This window comes from Crinia signifera, chromosome 6 (genome assembly GCF_055691185.1).
Source record: "Crinia signifera chromosome 6, ASM5569118v1, whole genome shotgun sequence".
Taxonomy (NCBI): Eukaryota; Metazoa; Chordata; class Amphibia; order Anura; family Myobatrachidae; genus Crinia; species Crinia signifera.
The window spans coordinates 141,445,757-141,470,529 of NC_139222.1; the positions used below are offsets into that span (position 1 = coordinate 141,445,757).

The 24,773-nt window shown below is 42.9% G+C and overlaps 1 protein-coding gene across 3 annotated transcripts; it reads left to right on the forward strand.

The window, feature by feature from the left end:
* The first annotated feature begins 1,215 nt into the window (after positions 1-1,215).
* Positions 1,216-24,356, forward strand: ACBD4 (acyl-CoA binding domain containing 4). 3 transcript variants are annotated; one of them, XM_083147460.1, is made up of 12 exons: positions 1,216-1,475; positions 10,185-10,320; positions 12,863-12,983; positions 13,379-13,463; positions 15,770-15,890; positions 16,884-17,030; positions 17,569-17,666; positions 17,769-17,898; positions 18,234-18,424; positions 18,867-18,938; positions 19,083-19,130; positions 20,299-24,356. In XM_083147460.1, exons 2-12 carry the CDS (start codon positions 10,239-10,241, stop codon positions 20,404-20,406), a joined length of 1,203 nt encoding a protein of 400 aa, XP_083003586.1. In that variant the 5' UTR covers positions 1,216-1,475; positions 10,185-10,238; the 3' UTR covers positions 20,407-24,356. The 3 variants fall into 3 exon arrangements, with proteins under 3 accessions (XP_083003586.1, XP_083003587.1, XP_083003588.1); XM_083147461.1 differs by having other exon boundaries at positions 1,216-1,397; XM_083147462.1 differs by lacking the exon at positions 18,867-18,938 and having other exon boundaries at positions 1,217-1,475.
* The last annotated feature ends 417 nt before the right edge of the window (positions 24,357-24,773 follow it).

Genomic DNA, 24,773 nt, shown 5'->3' on the forward strand with positions numbered 1-24,773 from the left:
ATATATATATATGTATATACTTCTAAAGATGGCCGCATAGTGAAAATGAGGCTTGATTTACAAATTGACAGATTGAGAAAGAGGCTAGACATGAAAATGAAAGCGAGGCACTATGGCCCTTATTCTGATTGATGCGTACTTTTCCGCATACTTTCGGATAGCGTCTTTACGGCGTCTGCGCATGCGTGGAGAACGCCACGCGCATGTGCCACGCATTGACTCCGTACCTGTTCGTGCAAATCCCGTACAAAACTGTGCCCCGCAATCAGTCTTGAAATATGGGCGTATTATGGGCGTCATGCGGAATGAGACATGGGCGTAGTTTCAAAGTGGGAAAAACTGGGAGGAAACATGGGCGGACACGGGGGAGTACACTTATGTTGGGGGGCGTACATTCGTATAGCACTCCGAATGCACGCGACCAAAACCGATAGAAATGTGCGGTGTCCATAAGTCAAGTATTGCTTTGCGGAAACCACTCGGTCTTGCGGTAGCCGAACGGAACGCCTAATGACTACAAGCATTAACACCTGAACCCAATACAATCGACTCCTTTACTCAGTACTCACTAATAGGACGCTTGTCAGTGCTTTAATTGAAACCATTGCACTTCAATTGCTGTAAGGGTTAATGTGTGCAATGCATGTGTTAGGCATGCTTGTAAGGATATATTGGCATCTAATTGATTCCAATTCCAAACAGGCATTTTTGTATGAGGATAGGTAATTGAATAAGTGGGTCATGTGATGTATTGCAGAATAGACATAATAGTTTGTAGTTTGGCGTAAATACACCGCTTCCGTGCGGAAGCACCGCTTGCCATCCGTTTGGATGCGGGATTCCCGTGCATACTCTGTAATACCGTGCAGAATCGGAGTGTTTCACCCGCACACGTATGGTTTGTATTTCGTCCGTAAACACGCCCTGTTCTTAAAGAGTGAGTCCGTCCGAATGCGGAGGACACGTGGGCGTTTCTACGGACGATGGCCGCACGCGGCAGCACACCGTGGCGTGCGGACCGCACCGTAAGAATTCGGGAATATCCGCACCGATCAGAATAAGGGCCTTTATGAGACTGAATCTGCAGATTACCAGGCAGAAAGAGGCTTGGAATACAAAAAACTAAAATGGCCACTGCAGGTTACAAATAGAGGAAACGAAAGTGAGGCTTGGAATACAAAAAAGCAAAATGGCCACTGCAGGTTACAAATAGAGGAAATGACAGTGAGGCTTGGAATACAAACCAGTTCAGAGCAAATTTACTAACAGGATGAGACATGGAGCTTTAAAAACAGTGGAGAAAGGACTCATAAAACTTCTGTGGAAGCTGCTGAGGACCGTCAGACACGTAATTAAGTTGGGAGACACATTTTGAATGATCTCTATCTCTCCACGAGGTATGCAAATATAGCAGCAAGAGCAGAAGGAGGTGTTCAGCATTGTCCTGCAGGACTGTGATACATGCTAAAAAGCAGGTAGATATATACTGCAAACTAAATTGAGAAACCCCCCCCCCCCCCCCAGGTAAAACTGCATAAAAACCTGTGGATATCAGTGCACTGAATGAGAGTATGGACATTTATTTTTCATCTGGGCTATTTAAGTAAACTGCAGTAAATTGAATACCATCCAGGCCAGCTAATGAACAAACTGTGGTAATTAAATACCTTAAAAAAGCCTCCATACAGCTAAAAGGATTATATCAAGCCATTCATATTGCCATCAATAGCTAATCATATTATTTATCGTTTTCTAATTTTATTTCTTATGATTGTATGTATATTTTGTTTTTTATAAAAATGAATTTTTTATAATGTATTATTAAAAGATCCCAAACGTAATAAACTGTTGTAAATTGTTTGATTGAGCAGCGCTTCATTCATATGGTGGAGTAATCCACTATAGTGTTGGTATTTCTGGCTAAAAGAGGTGTACAATTGCCTCATAGGTGAAGGTGACGCTGCAGCACAATCACGTCAGGTTATATACATATATATTTAAAAATGTTTTAATAAGAAAAGACCATTTATGAGAAAATTCTGTTGCTATCAGATCCAGACCAGCGCTTAGGTTTTTGTTTGTTGCTCATGAACAAAATGACTGCTACTTTGGTCTGGACCCGTGTGGCTAGTATAAGCAGCAGTATATGGAAGCTGTACATGACCACAGCACCCGCTCCCTGCGCTGTGCGTCGCCGACACTGCTGTATTATTGATTACAGTACATCGGGAATTACCACTATGTCATCACAGACTCCATGACCAACAGACTGTTAGACTCTCCGCCTTACACCCCAGGCCTTCTACAGCACATTAATCCACGGTCTTGCGTGACAGCTGTTCTCGGCTGTGAAGGTCCCTGCTGTCAGAGGGGAAAAGAGTGGGCAGCGGCTCAATGGTTACATTAGGTAATCACCTATGCTGTGGCAGAAGAGAAGAGGCAGCATGGGAGACCATAAAGCATGTACTTAAGTGAGCTAAAACAATGTCTAAAACAACTCTGCTGTATTGCACATGCTGAAATCCATGACTGGATAGAGAGATGTTGAGATTTCATATAGAGTTTCTATACCCAGTCTTTAAACATACAGTGCCTTTAGTTCTTCATTGTTAATCCTTTTTTCCTTCCCTTTTTCTCTAAAATGAATGCAGCACAATTCACATTGTTTTGTAGGTCACTACACATAGATGAGCCCATGGATTCAGTTTGATGCATAGTAGAATCCTCCTACTCCACTACCTCTCCGCTTGATCCTGTACCCTCAAAAGTCAGTAAAATTCTTTCTCCTGTACTCATCCCAACCTTTAACTGAAATCTGAAATCTCTCTCTTGCTACTGGTATATTTCAAACATGCAGTGATTACTCCCATTCTGAAAAAACACATTTCTGACCCTAACTTTCTCTCTAACTACCGTTCTATCTCTCAGCTCCCTTGCCTCTCCAAGCTACTCGAGAGACTTGTCTACTCTCGCCTCACACACTTTCTTAACTCTCACAACGTATTGGACCCACTTCAGTCTTGTTTTCATTCCCAAAACTCCACAGAGACAGCACTGACTAAAATAGTGAATGATTTGGTCACTGCTAGATCTATAGACCATTACTCATTCTTCTAGAACTCTTCTACTGCTTTTTACACTGTTGACCCCTCTCTCCTCATACAAACACTACACTCTCTAGGTATTAATGATACAGCTCTTTCCTGGTTTTCCTCCTACCTATCTGATCGCTCATTCAGCGTTCACTTCTCTGATATCACCGCATCTTCTGTACCTCTGTCAGTTGGAATACCGCAAGGCTCAGTTTTTGATCCTCTGCTCTTCTCAATCTATACCTCATCTCTTGGCAAACTAATCTGCTCTTTCAGATTCCAATATCACTTGTATGCAGATGACACGCAAATCTATCTATCAACCCCTGAGTTGTCAACAGTGGTTTTGGCCCGTGTCTTTCAATGACTCTCTGCCATCTCATCTTGGAGGGTGCCAGTCGGGATCCCGACATGCATTTACCCGATGTCGGGATCCTGACTGTCAAAACACCAACATCCGGCTATTTTCCCTCGTGGGGGTCCACGACCCCCATAGAGGAAGAATAGAATAGGAGCCACCGTGCCAGCAGCGTTGTGAGCACAGCGAGCCCGCAAGGAGCTTAGTTGCGCTCACCATGCTGTCTGGGTCCAGCCGGTCGGGCTAATGACTGTCGGGACCCCTGTACCACACCCCTCTTGGATGTCTTCTCACTATCTCAAACTTAACCTTTCCAAAGCTGAATTAATTATATTCCCACCAGCCAGGAGCAGTTTCCATTCTGATACATTCATAACTGTGGACAATGCGACAATCTACCCTACCTCTCAAGCTCGCTGCCTAGGGGTCAGCCTTGACTCTGAACTGTCCTTCATTCCCCACATTCAGTCTGTCTCAAAATCATGTTACATGCATCTAAAAAACATATCCAAGATAGGACCCTATCTTACACAAGACACTGCTAAAACTCTAATCCATGCACTCATTATCTCTAGCACTGATTATTGCAGTTGGTCTTCCCAAGAACAGACTCTCACCACTGGAATCTATTTTGAATGCTACAGCGAGGCTGATCTTCCTAGCCAGATGTTCATCGTCTACTGATCCGCTCTGCCAGTCCCTCCATTGGTTGTCCGTATTCTACCGTATTCAATACAAAATACTTCTACTCCCCTATAAAACTATTAACCAAACCACACCAACCTATATCTCCTCACACCTCCTTATCTCAAAATATCTCCCAATTCGCTCTCTCCGCTCTGCACAAGATCTGCATCTCACTTCTGCACTGATCACTAGCTCCCATTCACTATTAAAGGACTTTCATAGGGCTGCACCCATCTTATGGAATGCCCTCCTGTGCACATTTAGACTCTCATCAAGCCTCCAAACTTTTAAGCGTTCCCTGAAAACTCACACCTTAAGGCAAGCCTATCATATATTTAAGTACCACCCACATAACCCTCAGTGGCACTCATGTATTTTATAGCTTCCCTTCTGGACTTGCAACTTGGTGGGACTGCTATGCTATTACCAGTGCCTGTCCTTGTGTTTCCGTCCTATGTCTCTATAGATGGTAAGCTTGCAGCAGGGCCCTCCAACCTCTGTCTGTCTGTTTTACCCACTTTGTTCTTTCAGTGTTGTCATCAGTTGTAAAGTGCAAAGGAATCTGCTGCGCTATATAAGAAACTGTAAATAAATAGTAGCTATGGTTCAGATGTAAATGAGCATAAATGGTCCATAGTGTGAGTGTGTATGAACATATGGTAGGGCAGGAGTAGCCAACTCCAGTCCTCGAGAGCTACCAACAGTTCACGTTTTCCAGCTCACCTCACAGGTGCACTCATTACTGACTAACACATTTTAAAAGATCCAGAGGTGGAGCTAATTACTTCACTTGTGATTCTGTGAGGAGACATGGAAAATGTTAACTGTTGATAGCTCTCGAGGACTGGAGTTGGGAATGTAAGCTCTCGAGGACTGGAGTTGGGAATGTAGATTGTAAGTAGACTGGTGTGACTAAAGGCCCCCATACACTAGGGTGGTGTACATGCAATTTATCGCTTAAATGCATGTACAGTGTCCAGATTGCATGTACATGACAAGAAGTACGATGCAATGTGCGCTGCATTGCACCTCCTGAGTCGCACCTGGCACTGGAGAAATCCGTTGCTGGGACATCGCCCCACCGTGGGACAGACTCCTCACTGCTCCTTCCCTCCTTCCTGCTCCCTCCATCCCAGCGGGGGAGGCAGTAGCAGCCTCAGAAAGAATAATGTTATGAGGCTGCTGCTGACACTGGCTGGGACAGACCCGGGCTTCAGCCTGGGCTGGGGTTCCCCTTGAGTCAGCCAGGCTGACCAGCCAGGGTGCTCATGCTTTGACCAGGTGACCCTGGCTGTGGCATGGCACCCCTGGCCGTTTGAGCCGGGGGCTTGTTTCCAAAATATGGGGGACCCCTGCTCCTTTGTCCCCCGTATTTTGGGAACCAGGACCGGGCTCAAGAGCCTGGTGCTGGTTATAGAAATACAGCTCCCCCTCCGGATTCCTTTAACCAGGACTGGCTAAATGAGCCCGTGCAGGCTTCAGCATGCAATATATCTGATGCGAAATAAGCACTCAAGTACAGAATCTGACACACAGGTCTCCCGGAAAGCTGCCAAGGAGTTCAAGGGAAATTTCAAGCCGCAGATAAATTGCCCTAGTGCATGGCCACCTTAACTGATCTATTTGCCTAATATGCATTCACTATATTAACACTTGGAGTGCCAACGTTGCTAAGACAAATGTTCAAAATATCCGCTAAATATGCCAGCATCGCTCACAGCGACTGTTCTTATGTGGCGCAATATTTAACTAAACGTCAATTATTTCACTTCGGATCATTTTGCCAGCAATAACTAAAGTGATTCATATTCCTCGACTACGACCCTGTCATTTTAAGCGGATATTTTACACATCTTACACAGCAATGTTGGCACTGAAAGGGTTAATGGTTAGTAAATAATTACTGACAACTGATCCTGTTATTGTGCCAGTCTCAAAGTTTGTAGATACATTGCTGGCAAAGAAAGGGCCATTTGCTAACGGGTGTGGTATGACTCACCGACAGTCGGGATATCGACAGTCATTATCCCGATGTCGGGATCCCGACTGCCTGGCCTCAGACAACGTGGCCATTGCAACAAAGCCCCTTGCGGGCTCGCTGCGCTCGCCACGCTGCGGGCATGGTGGCGAGCTATGCTCGCCACCTATTCTATTCTCCCTCTATGGGGGTCATGGACCCCCACGAGGGAAAATAGCCGCCGGCCATCGGGAACCCGGGCGTCGGTGTTTTAACAGTCGGGATCCCGATGTTGGGTTAATGACTGTCGGGATCCCGACTGGCACCCTTGCTAACACTAGGCCTGATTCAGGGATGGGCGCAAATTTGATGTTTCCCAGAACTGAGCTATTATCAGCAGACTGCACATGCATTAAAGTGCCACTGTGCACAATGACAACAGTCTGCAAAGTGATAGACAGGAAGTTACAGTTTGGGGGTGTTAACATGTTGTTGGCAGGGAGTGGTTGTAAAACACAGGCCTGTCTTGGTTGTTTCCAGGCGTATCTGACATCAGCTGTGCATAATGGCATGCAAAAATATGGCACCTGCGTTGCTGCTGCTGCTGCAGCCAGTCTGCATAGCCATAGACCTACTCGAGCAGTCTGTTCCCTGCTCTTACATGTAGGCTGCATATGCAAATTAGTTGTGGTCGCTCAGGTGGGTGTCTCTTCATTTTTGGGCAGGAGCTTAACCTACTGATATCAGCAGCTACTGTGGAAAAAAACGCACTTGCAGGTTTGCCGTATTTCAAATACAGTAGACTTGTGTTTATACTCATACACAAATGTATGATTTGTACAGATTGAGGTAACTTCAATAAAAGTTACCCACACACCATACTTGCCTACCTGACCCTCTCCATGTGGGAGAAAATGTTCTGCACCTGGACTTCCCTGATAATGTATGATTGCCATCACCTGTGGTGAGACACCTTTACCTAGCTCCCCACAGGTGATGGCTATCATACATTACCAGAAACAGAGCATTTTCTCCCGCATGGAGAGGGTCAGGTAGGCAAGTATGCCACACACTGTGCAAAGTGCCCCATGTGGTTTGTACTAGATCACATGACATCTAGTTCAAAATGCATGGGATACACTACAGCAGCGTGCATTGTGAACTAGATACGATGCAATCTAGTACTAAAAGTACGGGCTGCACATAGTTTTTGTACTTTGCGATGTGATGTGCGCAGGAGTGCGGATCACAAGGCAAAAATGCAAATGTACTGTATGGGCACCTTAAGGTGGGAGTTCTATTGAAGATGGGATGCTGCCCACAGCAATCAAATAGATTTTCTACAAGGTGACAGATAAATAAGAATCTGGTTCATCTTCAGTAGAACTCCCATCTTAATACCCTGATGTGTGGATGATTAAAACCAGGTGAAATGCATGCTTGGATTTAGCCATCAACGTAACCTGTGTAAATCACAGGTGTCTCAGATGAAAGGGATATTACGGCAAGCCTAAATATAATGGTCTTATGATCACATATGTGGTCAGGTCCTGTTGTTGAGGTGACCTTCTTCTATATAGCAAAGATTAATAAAATAATTTAGAATTAGTGACCAGTAACTGGTCATGTTTTGTGAATTCTGCCTTTGGAAGTAGTTGGGTTAATTACTGAAAAATACATAGGGGTCTTTGTACTAAGGCTGGTCACACATAATGTAGTGTTGTACCCAGCTAATGGCTTGGAGAGAGATAAAGTAGAGGGAGGTAAAGTGCCAACCAACCAGCTCAAATATGTAATTTTCCAAACAGCTTGTAACATGGTAGTTGGGGGCTGATTTACAGGATATGGGCACTGCCATGGGGCCCAGATTTGCACTGGGTTATGCCAACCTATACATGGATGAGTTAGAGGATGTCTGTGGGGGTATATATATTATTTGGGATGGAGATTTGGATTTAGCTAATCAGTTTGTTGCTTCACTTAACTCCAATCAATTTAATTTATCTTTCACTCACCAGTTTGATTGTGCACGTATGGATTTCCTTGATGTGCTGCCGATTCAGCCCCTAGATGCCATACTTTTGCTCATAAGTGTCTCCACCTCTGCACAGGCGCCAGGCCCGGCATCTTTTAGTTAAAGAATAGAAAAGTATGTTAGCATCATATTCTATATTATAGATTGAAAAATGCTACTATACCATTATGTAAGAAATAGTAGCAGTACAGGATTAGCTTGAAGTAGACGTTTTGTTTTGGTAACAAGTCGTTTTAAGTATATGTGATGAGAACTGAGTACCTTATGACGGTCACAAAATACACAATGGGATATTGTGACATAACAGGTTTTTAATAGTATATTCTACAGCATAGGATCACCAACAGGCCTCAGGTTATTGATAAACTAATGTTCTTGTTTTGTTTGGATTATTTTCTATATTACATTCCAATATAACTAGAGCCACGTCACTCCCTGACTGAATTACGGCATGTAACAGGTGCTTTTGTTAATGCTTACTCCTGCTGGGTATCCAGGTGATAACAGTGTCGTCATGCAAAAGTTTGATCGCATATTCAATGTGTTCTGGGCTCAATATTAGCACCTTGAACCTATAAAGGGATGTGGCATCAGTGGGAATGGAGGGACTCCAATACCTGCTGCTTTCACTCCTACATACATTCAAGTGATACTTTAATATTTGCGAATAAGTAAAAAAAAAGTCTAAAGGGCCAGAGATTTTGGGGGGGATATTCAATTGTTGCTTATTATCGTGCATATCGCACACAGTGGTTCAACCCGACAAAACTTATATACGTGAGATTAAGGGCGGTATTCAATGTCAGGGTCACGGCAGTCGAGCTTGCTCGACTGCCGTGACCCAGTCCCGTTCTCGGTCAGCTCGACCGAGAACACGCAGGCGGGATTCAATGTCCCACCTGCCGGGGAGCGGAAAGGGGGCGTGGCCGCGAGTTGTGTCCGGGAAGAGGCGAGCTGCAGCCGGCAGCTCGTCACTTCCCGGCTGTTCTCGGCAGAACGAGCCCGACAGCTTGTGATGTCGGGCTCGTTCTGCCGAGATACCCTGCTCAATGCTGTCGGGGAAGACAGCATTGAATAGGGCCCGGCGGGCATCTCCCCGGTGGGAGGTGCTCGCCGGAGATTGAATATCCCCCTAAAAGTCCCGTTGGCTGGCTCAAACGGGTCACTTTTCACTCACTTCAGCTCCCTGCCCCCGATAAAACAATTTAATTCCACTGCACTAAGGGGCCCATTTATCAAGTAACATTTGCAGCTAAATCCCCAAAAACACCCGTTTTTGGGAGTTAACCGCAAATATTATGTATCACTGAAATGTATTAAAGGGGACCGCAGCAGGAATCTCTGATCCCTGCTGCGATCCCCCCCTGCAGCGCCGCCGTTGTATCAACATCGGGCAGCCCGGCATCGCACCCCTGGGCTATCGCCATTCTGCCGAGCGGGGCAGTGCGATCACAGGGGTCGGCGGGGGTCAGCGCATAACTGCGCATGCGCAGACCCCCCGGCTTCCAGGTCAGGGCTTCACAGGGACGGGCTCCTTTCGGAGCCCTGTCCCTGCGCCCTCAAATTGATACATCCAGGCGGTATCAGATGATACCGCAATGCGATGCCCGGCGGTGTCATCACGCCGGCATCGCTATACAATGATAAATGCGCCCTTAAGTGTTCGTGGATTGCAAGCATTTCAGTTGATACTTTTTTAAATGAAAGACTGGTTACTTTCTAGCTTGTTTAATCGTAGATGTAGCTGTGGAGATGATTGATTTAATGTCTCTGTACAAATCACATTAGTATATTTTTGTAGATCCACTGGTAACAGTCGCAGGATTTTCATCCACCTCTGAATCCGTTACATTGTCAAATGAACCCATCATCATTTTAATATTCCGATTTTCAGATGCCCCAAATTTTACTATGTTCTTGTACAGTATGTCAATCGTGCTGTTGTCATTTTACTACAAACCAAGTAACTGTAGACAGATCAGAGTCCACCTTTTTATCAGGACAGTGTATGTTATTGCCACGCACAGTAATTGGTAATACCTTTATCCCATACAGAAAGCAAAGCACAGACACTTTCCACCTTGCTCCTGGAGATTGTAGACTGGACGTATGGGGATGGATCAGGATGAGCCTGGATATCAGAGACAGTTCAATGCAGCAGTGTCCGTTATTCAAGGCTTACCTAAACATGGTATGTAAAATGCTTCAGTGAGTTCCTTGAATCATACTGTATGGTATTTTTATTTTGACGAGTCAAAGTCATTTAAAAGGATGTAATACATATGCTGTCCTTATTTAGGGAGTATCCTATTTAATGTCCATGTCCCTATATTAGTGAACCAGTGTTGTACAGTTAGTTTTATGGTCTGCAATATTCTATTCTTGCATCACTACCAGGTTTCAGTTTATCCAGGGTCAACTGATTAGAATGTGCTACTATTGTACTACAGGTTGAGTATCCCGTATCCAAAATGCTCGGGACCAGGAGAATTTTGGATAACGGATTATTCCGTATTTCGGAATATTTTAATATTTCAATTATGTATTTTGAAGTATCTTGCATTTATGCTGTATAAACACATAACATACACACATATATATTTTATTACCACATAAAATACACACAAATATATTTTATTTGTTCAAAAAACAAGGTTTCAACACATGAAACAAAATTTGTGTACTATCTCAGATATTGAATTTGAATGCCAAGCAATCATTTTCTTGCACATATATAGTGCCAGTTACATATCATGTGCCCAGTGATGCTGTTACAAATGTCCCCAGTGAGTTTTTAGCAAAAAAAATATTATTTTTTTCACTTTCTGGAATGTCTGGTTTTCGGAATAATTCGGATAACGGATACTCTGATTTGGGATACTTAACCTGTATTAGAATATTGTCATACATGGTCATATGAGCGATACTATAATGTTCTACTGCAGTGTCACATATTAAAAACATGGAGGAATATCAGTGATCAAAACATGTTACAGTCCCAATGTCCGCACTGAATTGTGGCTCTAAGGGAAGTACGATGTTTAAAATGTCTGATATCTAGATGTATGACTGACATCGGTAATCATCGCAGTATCCAGTAAAAGGTTGAAAATAATCAAGGGATCTGTGGTAAGTTCCTGATCCCATGTGTTGTCGTGTTCCAAAGCATGCGAAACATAATACAGGATAAGTGCGAACGTCTGGGCTAACTGGATAACCCCTGGCACAACAATTACCCTCCGTCAATGACCGTGGATAATTGTATACCATTGTCTATAGGAGTACTGGGGCAAGATGTAACTTTCAGCATACTGTTACATTTTCCTTTTGCAAGGTTCTGTATTACATGTGTTCATCTCTATCCATAAACACTGCTTATGTTGCTGAAAAAGATTACATCTATTTTCAAAGATAATTTTCTATTGTATATTAAGTTTTGGCGCAACGTAGATGATACAGGCAATACTGTAACAAACTCCTATAACTTTAAGTACATTAAATGTCTTCTAATAGGAATTGTAATTGAAACCCTCATAACAGAGATTATGTCCAATAAAATATGCACAAATATTATATAAAAGGAATATACAAAACCCAAGAATAATTTTGGCTTTATTTTTTCATGTAATTTAAGAACCTGCTACAGATTATACTATTATGAAAAACTAACTTTCAAATTGCCCTCAGACACAAATTGAAGAACTTGCTGTAACATCATAATGTATACATAATGTGAAATTAGTATTGTATTAATGTTCATTCTTAAAGAGTCCACCATCAGGGTAAATATATCCAGAGTAATTGCCCTTTGATTCAAAGGTCAGAGTCCTACACTCAGCCATTCCAAATATTGTACATACTGTAATGGGATTATTATTCAAACATGGGGCCTTATTCTAGTTCACTCTTTCTGACAAAATACTTCTTAGATGGACAAAACCATGTGCACTGCAGGTGGGGCAGATGTAACTTTTGCAGAGAGAATTAGATTTGGGTGGGGTTTTCTTCATAGTGAGATCTATATTGCAGTGTAAAAATAAAGCAGCCAGTATTTACCCTGCACAGAAACAAAATAACTCACCCAAATCTAATTCTCTCTGCACATTTTACAGCTGCCCACCTGCAGTGCACATGGTTTTGTCCATGTAAGAAGGATTTTGTCAGAAAAAGTGAACTGGAATAAGGCCCATAGAGTCTAATTCAGCATGAGTTGTAATTTTGCTAAGTTAAGAAAAAATAAAAACTCCTGGCAGTACAACGCAGCACATGGCAAAACCACCTGCATGCTGGGTCCTGTCCAGCGATGTGCTCCCAAAATTATGCAGGCACACCATGGATTGCAGGTGCATCACTATAATGAAGCAGTCACACATCACTGGCTACAAAGCCAGATGCAGGCCAGCCATGTTTTAGCCCCCAGAGTGATGTGGACATGCCTGCGTTGTCGGGACTGCTCCCACAAAATGGTTGAAGCCCCCCCGCAAGTGCTTGGTTGCTGCCCCATCATGCTCTGTACATTTCATGGCCTTGTGGACACACGGATCTGGAAAGATCACAATCTGCAATTTATTGAATAAGCCCCATAATGGGGGTGACATAATTCTGAATCTAAATGCATATACAATCACACATTAAATAGTTGTGAGTAAATGTAACAGGTTTTACTCTATAGATTAGGTACATTTTCCCTTAGCTGCTGTCTGAGTTGGTGCTTTTCTTTTCCTTTTTTCTAGGTTCTTACAGTCCATCCTATGATGAGATGCTCAGATTCTATGGTTACTACAAGCAGTCTACAGCAGGACCCTGCAATATCTCTCGTCCTGGTTTCTGGGATCCTATTGGCAGATACAAGTGGTATTATCATTGTGCTTTTATTTCATAAATACATTGTACTTCCATTTTTAGTTCTGGCTTTACACCGCCCACGACCCACGTCCAACCAGTGTTCAACCCTGGTCAGGACCTGGGTAGGAGACCAGTGTTATGGACCTGGGTTGGCCCCTTTTACACCAACGCTGACCTGGGTCCGACCTGGGTCCAACCTGGGTTATTCCTTGGTGTAAAAGGGGTATTAGATAACATGTCCCATTAAGGAAGCTCTGTGCACCATGAGATAACTCTGTCCTTTTACTGTTAAATTGGGGTTTTTATTATTAAATGTTTTCACAGCTGATTTATTTAAAAGCATTGCAGCACTGGCCAATCGTTTGACGATAGAAGCCAGGACTTTTAATTGTTTGCTTTTCCAGGGATGCCTGGAACAGATTGGGCAAAATGAGCCAAGAAGATGCAATGTGTGCTTATATCAAAGAAATGAAGATGGTCGCACAAAAGGTAACGCTCATTCTTGTTTATTACATGATGATAACAGTGTTTTATGGCTTGGAATGTGCAGTAAACTTTCGGTTTACGCAAAACTGCATAAGTGCAAACCACCTGGTGAAGCAGCTGGACCAGTCCAAAGCAGTTAAGTCGTCTAAATACTGGAGGAAGGTCTCCACTGCAGCTTCCAGTGACTCAAAACAAATTCAGCACATCTTGAACTTGATTTGTGGGAACACACAGAAATTGCAGAGGGACAGGTCTGGACTGCATGGCAGATGACCAAGCTCTTGGATTCGTTCGTGGGCCGGAAAATCCACCACTTGTGTTTAGGTGCATTGTTGTTATGGAAAAGGGCACCACATGCACTACTACTCAGTGTATGGAAATGACTTCCAGCACTTGCAGCAGGCATTGGTTAATGTACCAGTTCTCATTAATGTACACACGAATGGTTCGGTAGCTACATGACCAGTCTTGGCCAAAAAAACAGCCACTGTCTGTATTATCCCACACAAAATGGTTCAGGATGATGCTTCCTCCCTAAAAGTAACTCACAGTTGGTCAAAATGTAGTTGTAGAAGATCAAGGTCTTCAGTGGACTATGTTGAGCTCCATAATGAGTTCATTAACCCTTTGAGTGCCAAGTGATTTTGTCAAAATTGGTGTGAAAATTGCCAAGCAAACATTTTTATTCATCATAATCACCTGTAATGTTTACCTTTTTATATAAGAAATATAATATTTTTTTTTACACAACATTTTTATTAGAATTGACATAATAAATGTGAGCGACGCTGGCATTTTAGCGGATATTTTGAGTATCTCTCACAGATGTTGACACTCAAATTGTTAAGGAATTGAACAGGTTAACTTCGTCAGTTATTTACGCTTCTTCGCCGTGACATTTCACAAAAACTTTAATCAGAGAATACAGTTCACAACTAGATAGTCAGATTGTGTCTACTCTAGCTATGCACTACACACAAACTTATTATACACCTTTCGCTCAGAAAGCAGAGGAAATTTTGATCATCAAATTGTCTTAACCCCAAAGAAACCATTGCGTTACTGGTACAAGTGACCCATACACATTTTTTTTAATTTGTATGTTAAATATAAAGCAATGAACAAACACTACAGAGATGTACCTGTAACAAGATGTGTACACAAAATTACAATTCAAAACCAAGCCACCTAATGTTGACAAAAGCATACCAAATCATCGCCGTGCTCAATAGAAGAACCGTCTGGTTTAACAAGTAGTGAAAAAATACAACTGGATGCGTCACATGTAACCTCACTATTGTTATAGCAGTATTATGTAATGTGATCACCAATGTTTAGTGTCAGCCCTGACTAACAGTTTCCAGGACACGGATTAAAAGTTTGCATATTGACATACAGTATATTACCAAACTTGAAATACAAAATTAAAATGATACAGTCCCTAGCAAAAGTTTTAGGAAGGTGTTGTTCTTGTCAAGTAGATGCATTTTCCATTGCCATGGTAATGGGTGAGCTACTAAGCCTGTTACTGTGTTGTGAATTGTAGCTTTTATGTATTTTTATAGAAATATTATGCAATGTAACACTGTATTGTAACTCATATACATTTTACAGTTGCTTTTTGCTTCTTATTTTCTCCCATTTCTCTCAATCACAGTGATCACAGTTGATTCACTGAATAGCTTTCATCGCTGCAAAAGTGTTCATACAGTATATGTTTGTATAAATACTACAATGCTAAATACTACAGCACCTCAAGTATCATTCTTCATAGTAGGCAATAGACGTGCTGGCCTAGATAAACCTGTAAATAATAGAGATTATTTTATCTCAGCCAAATCCATGTGTAGACAAGTCTGCAGTAGGTGGGGCTGGATTACTATGTAGTCAATCTGAGCACCTAAACATTTACTCTGCAAGAGCACATTGCCATGGGAGCTTATTAACGAAGCATTAGGTTGTAAAACCTGGTGCTTTTGATTGTGTTCATGCCTGAAATTTTAAAATGGCAATGCTTTTACTAGCCATGTCCTTCTAGTAAAAGCATTGCTGCTTCAAATATCGGGCATAACATGATTAGAAGCAAGTTCAACAGGTTGGTGCGTAAATAATCCCCATGATGTGAGGACCCTTATCTGTATATGAACAATAATGACCTATTCGTATAGTTAACAGACCGCTTACCATGTCCACTACTATCATATATATTTTGGGTGTGCTTTGTTAAATGTAATTTGTGTTGATCTTATCTGTTTCACCTGCTCCAAAATGTTTTCTATCATGCTGATATGTACTGTACCATGTTTCAGATCATCAACACCGTTCCTCTAGAAGACACCTCACCCGATATGTTTGAGCCTTTCCGCCCTTTATACGAAGTAATCCCAGATATGCCACGTCCTCCAGACTCCTTTTTCAAGGACCAAATTGGTGTGTAAACAAACTGTGTGCTGTTAAATATTGCCTATCTATATTGTATTGGTCATACTTTTATAAAATAAGGAGCATATATGGAATTACTATAAAGTTACATTCCACAATGATATTGGAAGCTGAGTTGCAGAATGTTTGGCTCCAAAACATATCATTAGAAATCTGAATAAAATAATTATTGGTAAATGGGGTCAGAGGATGTACACTGTAGGCTTATGTGTTGAGTCCTCTTCCAGCAATGCTAATGGCCCTCAAGTAAAAATGGAAGAAATCCAGGTGTTCAGTCTGGGTTCCAAGTAGTCCAATATTGCTCTGCCTGACCACAACATGTTGGAATTGGGAGTTCAAATACACCTCTTGAGGCTCCACAATACCTAAGACATAGGGGTGTATTCAATCCCTGCCATTTCCGAGGGGGGGAATAGTGGTGGGTGCCTATTCAATGCTATCTTGCCCCACAGCATTGAAGAGGCAGGTCGACAGAACGGGCCTGACTTTAAAAGCTGTAGGGCAAGTTTTGTCAGTAACGGCCTTGAATTGTCACAATCATGGCCGAATCTTGACAATCCACAGCTGTTTACTTGGACACGCCCCCCTTTTCGCCAATCACCAGATGGGACATTGAATGCCGCCTGGTGATATGTGGTCAAGCAAAATGAAAATGGGCCAGGCTCATGGCTGTTGAGACGGATCGGCAGTTGTGAGACAGGATTGAATACATTGTACCTGTGTTGTATATTGAACATTATCATAATACTAGGAGTGGCTCAGTGATGGACATTGAACCAGTACATTATTGGTAATGTACTAATACAAAACACATTTACAACAAAAATGTGCCCCATTTGTAAGCAGGTTATTAGAAACCTAGATTCTCTGTTTCTCAAACTACTTTAGCTTCTGTTATAAGACTTCTGGAGAAATAAACTCAGAGACCAGCACATACGGCAACTAGGAATCTATTAATTCATCATTGTTTCCATGTTACAGTGAAGGAAACATTGGGTAATATCGAAGAGCAGGAGAATGAGGGGATCCAGGACCAAAATTCAGGAGACCGTCACACCGATGAGAACACCGCTACGTTAGGTGCCCATCCAGGGCAGGAAGAGCCAGAGCAGCAGAGAAACCCTCTAGGTCTGTAATCCATTCTCTACTTTACAGCAGTTGTCCACTTCAATAGTCAGAAGTGTAATATGCTGCTATAAAGTATAGAACATTTTTGATTTTATTACAGCTGTTGATTTTAATGTAATGTATAAAGATGATATTGCTTACATATGTAGCCCCTCTCTTCCTTGGCCGGCGCTCGCCAGAATGTTCCCGCTAGCAAGCTCTGGCGGAGAGGGACTCCATCAGACTGGGACGCAAGAGCGTCCCAATCTCTTGGTGGCTGGGCAGCAGGACCCTGCCTGTCTCCGCTTCAGGGAGACGGGCAGGTTTAGGGAGGGGTGCGGGGAGGTGGGGGATGGCGGCGGGAACCTGGGGGGTGCTCCGTCGGAATGGGGTATGCGAGCATCTTGTGCACGCACACCCCCTTATGATAGAATCGCCAGCCCCTGCAAGGATAGAGCACGCTCCATCTGTACTTGCTGGATAGAGTGAGCTGGATATGATTGATACACTGCTCTCATTGCTGCAATGTGTTTCTCTCTTGTTGCGGTTACATCTCTAGATGAAGCCACAGACCCAGCTAAAGTTGAGATGAGACTACATAGCTGGGGGTCTGAAATAGATTATTCCGATAGTTTGGAACAACTGGAGCCTAAGGAGGTGAGAAGCAGTATTATTTAATATTGTCTTACCAGGACTACACTTGTTTACTTTTTTGTTTTAAAACCTTCAGAATTTTGTCCAGAATTTCTTGCCTTGCAGGCTTATGAAGATGAAGGTTCTAGGATTTATCCTCACTTGTTTCAGCCATCTGATGTCACCCACAAAAAGCCAAAGGCAAAGTCAAGGAAGCATAATGCAGAAAGACAAAAGGATGATGACATTGTGACAGGTATAAAGAAGTGTAATTGTAGAATGAGAAGTTGTAGCACCAGAGCCTATGTGCTTGTAGAGTGCGGTATTTATAGAATTAGCAGTTTCACAATCTGATGATGGCCTTGATTTGCATAACAACATATATCTAACTAGCCCCAACCCAATTGCTAGTCCGTTTTCACCATAAAATATAGTGATTGTCCCCAGAAAAATGGTTTCAAAAGTATAGAAAATGGGGAAGAGGGTTCTAAGCAGGCACTCAAAAAAGCAGGAGCACTGGGTTGTATGGAATAGTAGCTTGGTATGAACATGGTAGCATGGTTAACAGTGTGTTTTTATTATCTTATTTAGTGTCGCATTCAACTAGTGATGTCTGGCTGAGGAATGGAGAAAGCTGCTCAGACGTGTCTACTCATTTGCCGATCAAGTGCCAAGGTTTACCACACCACCTGAGCCCTCAGATTACAGCCACAGTGGAGGCTCTCCAGGCATCAATCCAGGGGCTTTCTCAGCGAATAGAAAGCCTGGAGAGAGCTCTGCAGGTTATAGAAACATACTGAATGTATTAACCCATCTTGCAATAAAATGATGCCATGACCGAGACATAGAATACCAGTCCTAGTGAACCACAAAGTTATATAATAACAGTGATTACTTTGTTTAATGATTATGACCGCTAGGTTATGATTACTAGGGTAAAGTTTCTTCTGGCAGAGCATACTTGGGGGCTGTACATGCATACTTAGTGGCTATCCAGTTAAATGTAGGAATTGTAGTAGAAAAGAAAACCCCAGGTTATTTATTTTGGTATGTTGGTAACCGCTAATGAGCCACAGATGTTTACTTGTAAAGCTTTTTAATGACCTGTTTTATATAAAAACATGTTCTTCTTAATAACTATCCTCCCCATTCTGGGCTCCAACTCCATCATGACTGTGTCCCGGCCACCCTGTAATATTCCACACTCCATCCCACCCTGCACAGCCATACTTATCCTGCACAGGTGATGAATCCTCCTGTCCAGCGGCTGATTGGGGTCTGTACCAACTTATTGAGGTACCTGCAAAGGCTTCCACTATGTGCACATGGAGAAGCCAGGAAATTATTATATAGATTAAAGGCCAGTTTTGTATATATACTATATTATTCTGTGTGTTAATAAGAATTCCAGCCCAAACTAAAACCTTTCTTCTCTCCTAGGATTTGTATCATATACATGGACAAACTCAGGGATTACACAAAGTGCCGGTATGATTTTGTTTATGAATCAAGATTTGTAGTGAGATGTGTCAAGCATTGAAGAAAGAGAGAGGGCCAGATGCACTAAGCTTCAAAAGTGATAAAATGGAGAGTGATAATCAACCAACCAATCAGCTCCTGCCTGCCATTTTTCAAACACAGCCTGTGACATGGCAGACAGGAGCTAATTGGCTGGCTGTTTATCACTCTCCATTTTATCACTTTTGAAGCTTAGTGCATCTGGCCCAGAGAGAGATAGAGGGATGATTCTGAGTTGGACAAAGCTGCATCTGTGTCTGACTACTGTTGTCCACAAATGCTGCTAAAAAGTCCCTGATGTACAAATGTACGAGGACTGAAACGGCCACTGTCACCGTCTGTAGATGCAAAAATACTGATTTGTTAACCTTTCAATACACTATCGAAACTTGTACCAACTTTATGGTGCAGTTTCTTTATCCAAGTATGAGCACTTCAGCTTTGACCAACACTCCAATTATAACATGTCCATAAGATGGACATCTCCATGTGCGCGCTAAGCTGTCTGAAATCACAACTGTCACTCTGTATGGGCACAATAGTGCATATGATGAAGAAAACAAATCTCTGCATCTGACATCAGCAGTGTGTGACCAAAAGTGGATAGGTTGGCCAAAGCAACCAACTGGCTTTTAAAGGTCTATGAAATAAGGATTATTTTAAGCAAAACTTTATTAGGGGAAGATTGTACTTTTATTGGATAGCGCCTTCTTAGACTCAATCTCAACATTTCTAATCTTGCTCCAATTCTTGCATAAAAGCACCTTGATTTTACATAAAAATTTAGCCTTTCTCATAGTGATGGCATCTGAATGCTTCTCCGGCTACCTAAATAATGTCTTCCTTCACACTAGTACAGTGATTAAGAACTTCTGCTGGCATGCTCTGATCCCTTAATGCTGGAGAAAAGAGTATAAGTTACCAATATACTGTCAAATTCAATCAAAACCATTTAGACCTCTTGAATTTGGTGTATTAATTGCAAAATATTACTTTAGAATGGACTTATGGCACAATGTCCTTCACATTGGCCAAGTTTTGCCAAATTTTAGAATTTTCTTTATAGGTATTCCCAAATGCAAAACCGGGTTCAGAGGACTAGTATAAGAACATCTTTATTTCTTGTCGTCTTTTATAGAAATCCCAGCACCCAGTGATTGCCCACTCACAGACTCTATTTTTCATACTGGTCTGGCCGTTCATTGTACACTGGCTGCTGCGCAGATTACTTAGGAGGAGAAGATGACCCGCCTCCATGGCTTCTGCTATCCCTTGGCACTGAAACTCTCCAGCTACAACTGAATGAAGCATGCTGCTTTCTGATGAAGACCACTTCAAAAGAGATTTTGGGACTGGTAAAGAAATACTACCATACAATCTTAAATAGGCCTGGTAGTAAACAGGTTAATTTACTGTTCATTTGTGTTCTTGCTTTATGTATGATATCCCATTTCTTTACCTTTGTGAACAATCTCCTCTATCCTGCCTGCTGTAATTGCAAATCCTACACCAATGAAGCAGTGACTGGAGAGCTATCTGATAAATGACGTTTTCTTCCAAGGGAAAGCAAGTACAAAGGCAAAACACACGCAGAGTGGCAGAGCAGGAAAGCCAGCATATATTGACTGAGAGAGATCACAGAGAATACAGAGGAATCAGGAGAGCGAGCTGGGAGTTAGGTAGGGAACCAGGGTGAGGACTAACATGGCCCGAGGACTAGATGAAAATCAGGTAGTAGAGGAATCAATTGATCCATATGTTGCCATGTAATTGCTATTTATAACTTTATTTGAAGGAGGGTAATTAAAAAAACATCTAAAATAATTAAGTCACATGCTTATTACACTGTGACATTTTCGTTCACCTCGAGTTATACCCTTTCCAGGGCAGCCGAGAGGAATGCCGGGCCCCGGTAAAAAAATTTGGGGGTGTGGCCTAAGTGTGGGTGTTGTGGGCACCTCCCACACTTAGGCCACACCCCCAAAATGTTTAGAGGTGGGTAAAAGAAAACTTATCTCAGACGCAGCACACACCTACAGCATGTGCTGTGCTGACAGCAGGCTCAGCATGACCTCTCACGCTGTCAGTGAGACACTCATGCTGAGCCTGCTGTCAGAACAGCACATGCTGTAGAAGTGTGTGCTACTGGTAATACCCGGGAGGGATGGAGGGGGAAGGGAGGGGTCGAACCAGGGCCCCTGCGGGGCCCCTTCAGCAAGCCTGGGCCCGGGTAATTAGTACCTGCTCCCCCCCTCTCTCGGCTCCCCTGACCCTTTCTACCATGACTCTGCCGTGCACTTGGTAATCAAAGGTATATTTTCACTGCTGCCCAACTGTGCATATTGGGTAATTCAGGGCTGTGCAGTATTTTCCTTGCTGCTGTATCTCTGGTGATGCTGCAGGGGGAGTCTGAGGGCAAGACACCTACTGTTGGCATTCTAGAAAACATGGCATTGGACCATCATCACAACCATTGGTCGTGCCATCGGCCATCTGAGTAATCCTAAGGATTCGCATATCCATAGCCAATGCCTGTAAATCTGTGTCAGAAGGCACAAAACGGATGTCATTTGCTTCAGTTTTTCGCCACCTCCTCCTTGTCCCTAAATGGCTGCAGCATGTCAATCGTGCTGTGTTTTGGGTCACTAAGGGCCTGATTCAGGTTTACTCGCTAAGCAGTGGTCATTTGGTGCATGGCGAGCGAGTTAACATTGCCCGGCCAAACGCCTGCGCCCCCCCTGCCACCGAATCCCCTCGATACCATGAGAGGGGATGGGTACACAAATACATCCCCTCGCATGCGGCCAGAAGAGGAGATAAATAATTTGATGGTCGCTGACCACTGAATGATTTATTTCACCTTCAGTAATAGAAGTTAGTCTATGCTGAGTTTGATTCCCATCATGTGACGTCAGCCGCCCGCCCCAAGCATGCATCGCTACCCTTGCTTCTACAGGGGAACGCCCATCATTTTCATTTGGGATACCCAATAAACACTGGCCGTTCCCCTGCACCCACCCAGCCCTCCCTCCCTGCAGAAAACGGCCCAGTGAGTGTGTAACTCGCCAAAGCCATTCGCTGCTGGGGTTTGCACATGCGCAGAAATGCATGGATGCAAATCCTGACCATCGCAGCTGGGGTCGAATTCATATTGCAACGAGTGAACCTGAATTTGTGCTTTTATGCAAACCATTGGTTTTTCCACTACTATTTTTCTGGAAAAATAGGTCCAGGAACTCCAGGTCTACAGGTGGATCAATTAAATAAAAAAAAACATATATAATAGAGAGAGGGAGGGAGAGATAGATGTATATATTGTATTTAGAAACAAAGGCACTCACAGGTACATTTTCAGTTCCTGATGATGTCATATTTAATTAGAGGTTCAGGATCTGAGTTCCTGCTGAAAAATAGCACTGGGTTTTTCGTATAACACTGTATCTGGCCCATTGCCCATGTTGCGTCAACACACCTCTACTGAACTATGTAAAACTGCACTTACAGTCCAACTATGACACTTTAGTAGTTAGTGAAGTGGCTAAAATGAATATAACTCAGCATCGCTATCTTCACACACTTACTTGTGAAGCATGCACGGTGCAAAACATTAAAGGTCTACAAAAAGGTGTAAATTTTACATAGTTACATACATGATGACAGTCCATCAAGTTCAACCTACAGATGGAGCTGCTCTTATTTTTGCAGAGGCTGGCGGTAGATTTGCCAGCTCCCACCAGGGTCCCCTTACTACGGAGCTCACCGCCGGTCCCGGCCACCTCCACGACCCCCCCTCCAACTTTCCCTGAAGCAGAGACGGGCAGGAAACTGGGACGCGTCAGATGGAGTGCCGGCTCACCGGCGGGGTCGTTCTGGCGAGCCCCAGCACTGGCTGAGAGGCGCTCCATCTGTATATTTGAATTACTGCGGTGCACATGTTATCATTTTAAAATTATTAAATAGAATTCTGCTCCATTATGTATTGCTGTTTTATTATTAAAGATCACCCTTCATCTAAAAACAGAGAAAAAGAAGCTGTTTTGTTTATTATTGATTAAATATATATAAAAATAAGCCTATTGGGAACCAGTGACCTCTATGAATATGAAGCCTATCCATTCACTAAAAGCCACAGACAATGCAGCCTACTCAAAGGGGCCGATTCTGTGGGTGCTCAAGGGCCCGAGCACCCACGGAAATTGATGAGCACCCACGGGCCCGAGTCACGCTGCTGGGCCGACATATTAACGTGCTAATTTGCAACTGCAGCACCCGCATCGCCAGCCCTGCCGCCTGGCAAACAGTATGCCGGGAAGAGTGTATTCCGTCCGCTCTTTAGTAACCCGGCGGCTGCCGCACAAAAGTTGCTGCCCAGCACCATTAACAGAGCTGACAGAAGCATCTTCCCGGCATTCCTGTACATGGGGGTACGTACGGTTATCATAGAGAAACAGCTACAGGTCCACAAGTTATGTGTAAAAATAATTTGAATATTGGAGACAACTGTGCTGCGCATTGGTATTATATTGTGGCAACGCCCCTTCCCCTTGAAGCCACTCCCCTATATTTTTGTCTTGAGCACACACCAGCAAAAACATAAAATGGCACCTATGAGCCTAACAACTCATTAGCAGCCAGTGACCACACTGAGAATACAGCCTATGAATTCACAAGGAACCTCACTGGGGGAGATTAAACAAAGTTTGGAGAAAGGTAAAGTGGTGAGAGATAAGTATGAGGTGTGGCTATTCAATAGCAAGACTAATGCTATCATTTACATTTAATTACTGTATATTAAGTACATTTTAACTCTTCCTTTTCTATGTACTCCCCTTCTGCATCCACGCACCGTTATCTGTCGGCTTTCTCCACACCCCTGTCATTTCCTGCATCCACTGTGCAAATCTGTATATTGAGAACTTCTATTTACAAATCTAGGATTCTACACTACTGAGTGGCTCCAAATAACACTGAAATGTCCTTCTGTTTTCTGTAACACATTCAAGATTTCTTATGGCTGTTTGCACTTTTATATTAAGATCCTTTAATCCGAGGAATCCAGCCTTCTGTAAAGAGTTATTACTGAATAATGCTAAAAATCTGTCTGCAGAGATATAAAATTGTGATTCTGACAACTATGTTTTTTAAATAATGTATTAATAATTATGTATTCTAACAATTAAATGCAATATGATTCAACTGAATGTAATTTCATTCAATTTCAAATAGTAACAGACAGTCCCGACTGGTGGGAATACCTCACATCCCCTTAAAATAGTACTTGCCTGTTTACTTGTCTAATGACACTGATGGTCCTAAATGCCATAGTCCAAATGCAGAGTGGCTCATGTTGATTTGGATATATGCCAGTTTGCATAGCTCAAAATACACAAATTTGTACTGTACATGCCCGCAAAGAAAGCTGCATGCTGACTAGGGATTCGCGTGTTCGGATCCTAGAGAACTTACCTGATCCGAGGAGTTTGATGGGTCCCCGCCATTTTCTGAGTCCAAAACAAAGCCGAACATCATCTTCCTGCTGTCGGATTCTCGCGAGACCGCAAGATATATACTTCCCGGCGCTCAGCGCCATTTTCAAACAGGCTTGTGATCTCA